The sequence below is a fragment of the Scleropages formosus genome, chromosome 5, assembly GCF_900964775.1.
Source record: "Scleropages formosus chromosome 5, fSclFor1.1, whole genome shotgun sequence".
In the NCBI taxonomy this organism is placed as follows: Eukaryota; Metazoa; Chordata; class Actinopteri; order Osteoglossiformes; family Osteoglossidae; genus Scleropages; species Scleropages formosus.
In genome coordinates this window covers 20,288,779-20,297,963 of record NC_041810.1, presented here as the reverse complement: position 1 = coordinate 20,297,963, position 9,185 = coordinate 20,288,779, and the positions used below count along the sequence as shown (strand labels likewise).

At 43.4% G+C, this 9,185-nt stretch overlaps 1 protein-coding gene across 1 annotated transcript; it reads right to left on the bottom strand.

Moving 5' to 3' along the window:
* Positions 1–637: 637 nt before the first annotated feature.
* On the bottom strand, positions 638–5,625 carry LOC114910599 (centrosomal protein of 290 kDa-like). Its single transcript, XM_029252467.1, has 2 exons — positions 5,574–5,625; positions 638–2,912 (listed from the first exon to the last, which is right to left on the bottom strand). The coding sequence occupies exon 2, from the start codon at positions 2,898–2,900 to the stop codon at positions 885–887; it is 2,016 nt and encodes a 671-aa protein (XP_029108300.1). The 5' UTR covers positions 2,901–2,912; positions 5,574–5,625; the 3' UTR covers positions 638–884.
* Between the last annotated feature and the right edge of the window lie 3,560 nt (positions 5,626–9,185).

The following is a 9,185-nucleotide window of genomic DNA, read 5'->3' as shown; positions in this document are numbered from 1 at the left end:
ACAATGTTTGAAATACATTTTTAAATGAAATACACACACACACACACACACACACACACACACACACACACACATTTTCGGAACCGCTCGTCCCATACGGGGTCGCGGGGAACCGGAGCCTACCCGGCAACACAGGGCATAAGGCCGGAGGGGGAGGGAACACACCCAGGACGGGACGTCAGTCCGTCACAAGGCACCCCAAGCGGGACTCGAACCCCAGACCCACTGGAGAGCAGGACCTGGTCCAACCCACTGCGCCACCGCACCCCCCTTTAAATTAAATATTGACCTATAAATAATGTGTGATCAAATTACTAAAACAATGAACTGGAATTTGCCATTTGCAATTAGATTTCTGAGCTGTTAAAAACTCAATAAACTAAGGTGAAAGTATAGCTAGATACAACATACAAAAAAAATTCTATGAGTAACAGATAGTAATAGATGCTAGCCAGTTCCAAGATGACAAGTGCAGAGGAGACTCTTGAAATGACAGCATAAAGTCAAAAGATTGGAAGTCCACCTGATGTTGAGCGGAAGCTCACCCAACAGTTTGGGATCAAGACGAGAGAATGAGAAGTCTTTTCTTGTACGCTAGGAGAGAGGAAGTTCCAAGAGAAGAGAAAAAGAGGCAGGAAAGAGGTTACCCCTAGGAGAGTGGACAGACTGGAGGTACTGAGGAGTCAAGCCATGTAAGAAACTGTAGGTTGTGGAACTTGAACTGGATCTTAGCAGCAGGGGGAGCTGGCGAAGAGACCGGAGCAAATGAATGGCCTATGTACAATGAGAAGTGCTATACAGTAGGAAAGCACCAGCATGAATGAAAGCAAATAAAGGTTTAAGAATTTAGGAAAGTACATATTGACTGATTTAAATTGACACCTTTAGCAAAACTGATTTGCATCGTCCGTACTCAAGTCCTTAAATGCAGCTGCAGTGATTGATCTTAGTTTTTCTGTTTCTTTCTCAGACGCTGGGGGCAGCACTGCATTCAGCTCACGCTGAATAGTTTCAAATCTTTGTTTCGTTTTTTTATCGTAGGTCTCGCAATTCTCAGAAACCAGAGTTTTTATTGCCTCCTGAGCTTCATCGCAGCCCTTTTGTAATTTTAGGCGTTCGGATACAAAACCCTCTGATTTGGGATTGAGAGCCATGAGTTTACCCAGGCTGCTGACCCTGTCCATTAGGTGTTTCTCAGAAATCTCCACGTAGGTCCCTGAGATCATGTTCACCAGACTGGCAACATTAGATGCATGAAAAGCCTGCTGATAGATCAGGTCTTTCTGAAACATTCTTGTGTCATATGAGAGTTTCTTCTCTAATGACTTCTCAGACGTTTTAACAAAATTATTCAGAGATGTGCTCAAGCAGGTCTCGATAATAGATGAAATCATTTGAAAGAATCGCACCATCTTCTCCCACTGCTCCTTCACTCTTCCCATGGCATCAAGTCCCTTGACCAACATTTTAATGGTGGTGGTGAAATCTATTTCCTTGACTTCACAGCTTCTCAGGGTGATGAGGATTTCAGTCAGCTCCTTCTGGTTTTTCTCCAGGTTTTCCAAACTCTGCTTCTGTGCCTCTCTCATCTTTTCCAGTTGGGCTCGACTTTGCTCTATACGGAATCGGGCGTTTTCCACTGCAGCTTCACCTGCCCCTTTCTTTTCGCTGCTTTTAGACAGCAGTGGGGGCTGAGGTGTAAAAACAGGAGTGTTGGAGAACGATTTACTCTTAGAATCAAATTCATGTGTTTGCATAAACAAGTCCTGGATTCCAGAAATCAGCTCTTTTGTCTTAGCATCGTCATATTTTCCTGTAGGTGCAATCTTTGTTAGCTCAGCACAGAGCTCAACAGCCTTTGTGCAGATGTTTGCTACAAGCTCTTTTTCTCTACAGGATTCATCTTTCACCTCCTTCTGAATTTGTTCAAACTGCTCTTTCAGGAAAGCCGTTTTGGATTTTTCAGATTGTTGATCATATATGTCAGACCAACTGATTTTGTTTCCATGAACAAAATCACGCACTGATTGTGCATATTTAAGAAGCTGCCCTGATTTGGAGAATACATTGCTTGTTGCAAAAATATTCTTGTTTTCATCTTCCCTCTTGTCACTTCCTATTATGGTAGTACACTGAGCTATAATACCTGTTATACCTTGCACGATTCCTTCTACGATGTTCATCCCAAGAACTTCCCAACCACTTGGCATTGAATTTATTGCCGTATTATATGTGTTCTGTGCCTCTTCTAGGTGCTTATTTAACTCCTCATATGCTTTTGTTGCTCTTTCATTGGCTTTATCTGAAGCCTTTTTCTTCTCCTTTGCTGCTTCTATGTTACGTTGCACTTCCTCCAGCTCATCCCCATAGATTTTCTTTGCATTGACGCATGCTTCTAATAATTCTTGGATCAGGTTAATGACAATATTGAACTTCTTTTCAGTATTCTTAGCTAGATCTGTGCATTGTTTTGATATAGTAGCTATGTTTTCCAACTGGTCAGGGAGGAGAGTCTGGACAAGCTCATCATTGTCCTGGAGCAGTATTTTCGCTGCCATTGTCACGTAACCTGGAACACTGGCAGTATGGAGACGAATCTGGTCCATGTTCTTATGAGCTTCATTGAATGCTGCCCATCCTGAATTGGCCACTTGCATCAGACAGGCACGGAATGACTCTGGATACTTGATAAACTGAAACCCACCACTGGGGGGGTTCTTGTTGATGGAAAAATCTACATCTGAGGAGATGCAGACAAGTTCCCCCAGAATGGCTATGGAGACTGGTCCAGGCACCAAAAACTTTTCCCAGTTAGCATACGGTTGCATTATCTTTTTTGTGTCTTCTCTAAAATCTTCAATCTTACAAAGTGACTGGACTGATTTCACAACTTCTGTCATTTTTCTTCGTTGCTGGAAAGAAAACATTTACATTTAAGTTCAAAATGAATTTAATATTTAATCCCATTAATGAGAATTCCTTCTTCTGCAGTATAATTTAATTACATTTCATTATGGAAAAAAATACTTTGGTCTAAAAGGTTGCAGGTTTGAATCCCACCTACAACTGCAGCACCCTTGAAAAAGGTACTTACCCTAAATTGCTCCAGAAAAATTACCCAGCTGAATGTGACATGATAGGCGTGTAATGACCAGTTCCATATGTTGCTTTAACCATGTATGTAGTAGAAAAAAGAAGTAGTGCAGATACAAAAGTGAATCCCAAGTTGAACCCGCGATGACAGAACAGTCGGAGTTCGCAGGGTAAGAACGCGGTGATCAATTTCTTGGTGGCGTAATAAAGTGCAGTATGGCGAATGGGATGGGGGTGCGGTGGCGCAGTGGGTTGAACCACAGTCCTGCTTGGGGTGCCTTGCGATGGACTGGTGTCCCGTCCTGGGTGTGTCCCCTCCGGCCTTATGCCGTGTGTGTGTGTGTGTGCGTGCGTGCGTGCGTGCGTGTGTGTGTGCGTGTGTGTGTGTGAGAGAGAATAGTTACATACAGCTAGTAGCATAGTAGTTAGGGTTTCACCCTCTGGACCCAGAGGTTGCAGGGGTTGATCCCCCCCCCCCCTCTGGCTATAGTACCCTTAAGCAAGGTACTTACCCTTAAAAAAAAAAAAAAAAAAATTTCTCCAGTAAAAATTACCCTGCTGTATAAATGGGTAAATAACTGCAGTTAGATTAACCTTATAAGCTGCTTGGGAGAAAAGCATCAGCTAAATGAGTAAATGTAAATAGTTGTAGGAAGATTAACATTGTACGTTGCTTTGAAGAAAGCATCAGCTGAAGTAGTAAGCATTTTATTTTCGTAGTTTTAAATTACAAGTGCAACCAGTTCATTCCATAAGTATATGTAATGTTTGTCATGTTTCTGCTATTTCAGCTTTCTCTTGTTTTGTCAACATAATAGTGGCAGTAACCTCTTACTGGCTGCATTATAATCAGCACTCACAAGCACCAGGCATGAACTGTAAATGCTGGCAACGAAAGATGACTTCAGGTGGTCCTGCACTGCTAGTCTGTTTGGATGCAATTTACAGGCACCTATTAACTCAGCTGGTTAGTACAGGGTACATTTACCATAGCTGTCACATTCAGAGGTCACACAGACATGTATTACCGTAAAATCTCTATGGACATAGGGGTGTGAAACTCGCATGAAGAGTTAGTGTGTGTACAGATAAATTAGAAGCTAGAGTACAGGTGTGAGAGGAGAAACAGATCAAAGTCTGGTCCAGTGCTGTTGTCCTTCTTATTGCTTAAATTGCACTTACCTGACTTTCCTGGAGCTGTAAAGCATGATATGAAAAGCAATCCGCAGACACTGATGGGAGGAGTGGGGGTGGGCGACTTATTTTTATTGCATTAACAAGCGAAAAGCTTGTCAAGCTCATAGCAAACATGTTACATGGTCAAGAGAACAAGTGTGATCCTTCTGGTGTTTGTGACCTGGACCTGATCCAGTTGTGCCCAAAACCGGTTCACACCACACAAAGCGCGCACATCAGGTCACAAGAAGATGCCCGGATGTCGGTTAACTGCACGCGCCTGTTTGCATTTGGTACAAACTCTCGTCCCACATCGCCGGTTGTAAACGGCTCTTTCGCAAACCACAGCCCCTTGGCGGGAACATGGAAGCTGCGAGTGTGAAACGCTGTCCCAAACTAATTCCGTTCGTCTAACATGCTCCTGTTATTACGGTCGTTTTTTGTGCGTGGTGAGGGCAACCGCAGCATTTTCCCGCTAGATGAAAACGAGTCCGGTTTCTTTTTAAAACCCATTAATCCGCGTGTTCGTAAATTTTTGTCAAAGTTTGAGCGCTTGTTGCAGCGCTTCTGGTACTCTCGTCAGCGACGGACTCGCCTCAGACCAAAGACATTGGTTTTGTTTGAGCGTTTATAAATTCTAACTGCCAGTCAGTCTTCATCGCGCTCTTCATTTTCTTGCTCAACTTTTCTTTAAGGTATGGAGCCACATTTTGGTGCCAGAACACCACAGTGGTGGCAACGTACTGGTGGAACAGTAGCCCGGAATCTCGGTATTTTGTCGGGCTCCTGTGCGCGCGTGCCAGAAATAGCCAATCAGGATGTGATAACGAGGGTCGGTGTTAAGAGGGAAAATCCGTTTACTTGCGTCGACTCTCTGCATTTTCACAAAGAAAACCTTGAGATCTACCATCTAAATCGTAATCTTATGAAGACAACTAGGTGTGTAAAGATATGACACGATACTGTCAGCTTGCACAAGTTGGTTGGGCACTATTTCCCTCCAGTTCACATATATTGCAATCTTTTCTATTCACTCAGTAGTAGAATCCATATCATACACCTGTGAAGCATTCATTCAGTAATGCCTACTTTTAATCTACATAAATAGTAAACGTGCGACATGTCTTTCATTTAAAACATGGAAAAATAAATTGTTTGAAAATGTAAAATATTAATACCAATAAAAATATAAAATGAAACAAATGTTGATGTAATGCACTCTATTTTTCTCAGAGATGTACTTCAGTTTGGAGAAAAAGTGACTGCTAAATGAATAACATGAAAGTGTAAATAAATGTAAATACCTTATGCTGATCAATGTCAATGGTGTTTGAAGCTAAAAAGCTTTTTCCCCAGCTTGTGCTGTTCTTTAGGAACCTTGCAATAGGGAAAGGTATTTATTCTCTCCAAAAAATGCCTCGCCCCCCCTGTTGCATCACACCTCTATGCTCATATGTACCTAATGAAACACCATATATAGTCAATTTTGATCACTAGAACCTTTATGCAGGAGTGGGATGGTAAAGCTAATATGAGAAACATGACATTTGAAAGAGCCAGTTTCTGTTGCAAGGGGCCGTTACGCCGCCCGCCACCCTGCCCGCTCCTGCTGCCTGAAAAACATCACACCCAACCCCCATGTTGGACCTTGCGGATGGTGGGCCCACATGGCCGCTCCACGTTGCCCTCTGGGGCTGAGCCCGGCCAGGTTACGTGGGCTGCCCAGCCACCAGGCGCTCGCCTAGGAACACTACCCTCAGGCCTGGCTCCAGGGATAGGTCCCGGTGACTCTATTCCAGGCAGGGTAAACATTCTCATCTCCTGGCCGTTCAGTGTGGGTGTTGGACTCCACCAAGGTTGTACTTTGTCTCCACTCCTATTTGTAGTTTTCATGGAAAGGATATCAAGGTGCAGTCAAGGTCAGGAGAGCATTCTATGTGTAAAAAGCAGAGGATGTTGTCCTTTTGGCACCGTCACATGGTTGCCTCCAACACACACTGGAACGGTTTGCAGCTGAGTGTGAAGCAGTTGGGATGAGGATCAGCACCTCAAAGTCTGAGTCCGTGGTTCTCTCACGGAAAAGGATGGCATGCCCCCTCAAGGTAAGGGGAGAGAATTTTCCCCAGGTGGAGGAGTTTGAGTATCTTGGGGCCTTGTTCACGAGTGAGGGGAGAAGGGATCGTGAAATCGGCCGCAGACTGGGAGCAGCGGCAGCAGTAATGCGCTGTACCGGACTGTAGTGGTGAAAGGGGAGCTGAGCCACAAGGCAAAGCTCTTTCCATCTATGTCCCTAAGCTCACCTATTGTCATGAACTCTGGGTAATGACCGAAAGAATAAGATTGCGATACAAGCAGCTGAAATGAGTTTTCTCCACACGGTGATAGGGTGAGGAGTTTGGCCATCCGAGAGGAGCTCAGAGTAGCGCTGCTACTCCTCCACATTGAGAGGAGCCAGTTGAGGTGATTCGGGCATCTGATAAGGATGCCCCCTGGGTGCCTCTCTTTGGAGGTATACCAGGCATGGCCAACTGGGACGAGGCCCCAAGGACGGCCCAGGACCCGCTGGAGGATTATATCTCACGGTTGGCCTGAGAACGGCTGGGGGTCCCCTGTGCTGAACTGGAGGAAGTTGTGGGGGACGGGGCGGCTGGGCCTCTCTGCTCTCCCTGTTGCCACTGCGACCCTAGAAGGACAAGTGGGCAAGAAAATGGATGGATGGATGGATGGACATTTGAAAGCCCTTGTAAAATTAATATGATAAAAAAAACTCTTGGAAATGTCTATTTCTTTGTATCAATCTTTAGTACGTGGGTTATATTCACAGATATTTTCAGAAAATATTTAGTAAAAGGGGGCGCGGTGGAGCAGTGGGTTGGACCGGGTCCTGCTCTCCGGTGGGTTTGGGGTTCGAGTCCCGCTTGTGGCGGACTGGCGTCCCATCCTGGGTGTGTCCCCTCCCCCTCTGGCCTTACACCCTGTGCTGCCGGGTAGTCTCCGGTTCCCCGTGACCCCCGTATGGGACAAGCGGTTCAGAAAGTGTGTGTGTGTGTGTGTATTTAGTAAAGTGTACAAAAGCAGTAATTGTTAATATAGATGTATTTATGGACAGATACTAAAAGTTAAAACTGATTGGAGTGTCATTTCTGATTTATCACAGCATTTGGTAAATTAAATGAAAATGATCAGTTTCAAGTACATCAATGCACGATTATGTATTTTGTTATGTTTAAAAAAGCAGTGTGCATGGGAATATGGACACCATTGCTTCATATGCTTTATTTGCAGACACCAGCTGCTGAATACACAAGATAAAAGAAAAACCTTTAAAGCTTCAAACAAAAACTTCACCCCTGTTTTGAGGATAACAGGTAATGCAGTTTGTTGATCGTCAAATGTAAAAACAGGTTGATCCAATTCCTATGAATTCCGAGGACAGAAAAAAAACTGATGGAGTGACTCTCAAAAACACAGTAAATTGCATTTTTCACTGGAATGGTTGAGCAGCATGTCAGTAAAACATAACTTGACAAGATAAAATTAAAGGATAGACAGGTCATATTCATAAGAATATCCCTAAGGCCTCACATTTAATTTAAGCATGTGCCAACAGCCCTTGAAGCAAACTGGAATGGTTGGGCAACATGTCAATAAAACATGGCTTGAAAAGATAAAATTAAAGGATAAAAACGTGGTATTCGTAAGAATATCCCTGAGGCCTCACATTTAATTTAAGCATAATTCTTTTCAGCTGCGCCAACAGTCCTTGAAGCAAAGGCTGCATTTTTTTCCACACCCTTCCATAAACCATGGAGCAGAACATCACCGATGCCATATAGTAATGAAACATATGCCAGTCCAATTTTCAGTTCATGACTGATGTGGGTTAGCACCTTTCGTGACACCAACAGCTCTTTTAGTTTCCAAAATGCTGACAGACACTTTGTTAACCAGCATCACTGCTTCCCCTTACAGTCTTTAAATTTGCTATAAATCAGCTGTGGAAGTTAATTAATCCCAAGCAGGGGCTTAGCCAGAACTTTTTTTCAGGGATGGCCAGGCAAGACCCAGTGATTTCATTGGGGTGGCCAGAAACAAAAATCACAACTGACTGTGACATGCTGTACCAAAAGCAAATTCTACAGGCAGAAATTCTATAAATTCTACAGAATTTATTTATTACAAATGTACACAAGAAACTACAGTGGCAGTACTTATAAACGTCTGTAAAAACATTATAATATCATTTAATACGAGCCTTATTCTAAATTATTTATATTTTTAGATGCTAATGATGCAAATTGTTTTATTCATCTCTGATTCTGGTCTGATGTGTGTTGTGTCTGAGAGCTTCTCCGCAAGCTCCTCTCAGACTGTATCTGTTTCCTCCTTGTCTCTCTTAGCAGCAGTCACCTGTCAGTGTGGTCAGAATGCTTTGCGCAACAGGGGTGGCTGGAGGGGTGGCCGAGCTTCAGTCAGGGGTGGCGCTGGCCACCCACGGCCACCATGTAGCTATGCTCTTGATCCCAAGAATGATCTCAATTTTGTGTCACTGGATGGTGCAGCATCCCCCACAGTGAATGTAACTTTCTCAGGAGACTTATTCAGTCAAGCTGCATCGCTAACATGCAATTTAACGTCGCAGGGCGATGGACAGCATATTGGTCTTGGAAGCATTTTCTTTCTCTAATTTACTAGATTTGGAAGTTGTTTCTTTTGTTCTGTTCAATTATAGTTTCTCCACATACTTGGATTTAACTGTTTGTCATTGATGATTTTTAATATGTTAATTCTTTCAAGACTCAAAACCAAAAACTCTCTTTTCAAAATTCTCTTTTAGCAGCCCAAGGTGACTTAATATCAAGTGGGATAAGAAAAAATTGCATGATCCAACATAAAAATTAATTAACACACTTGTT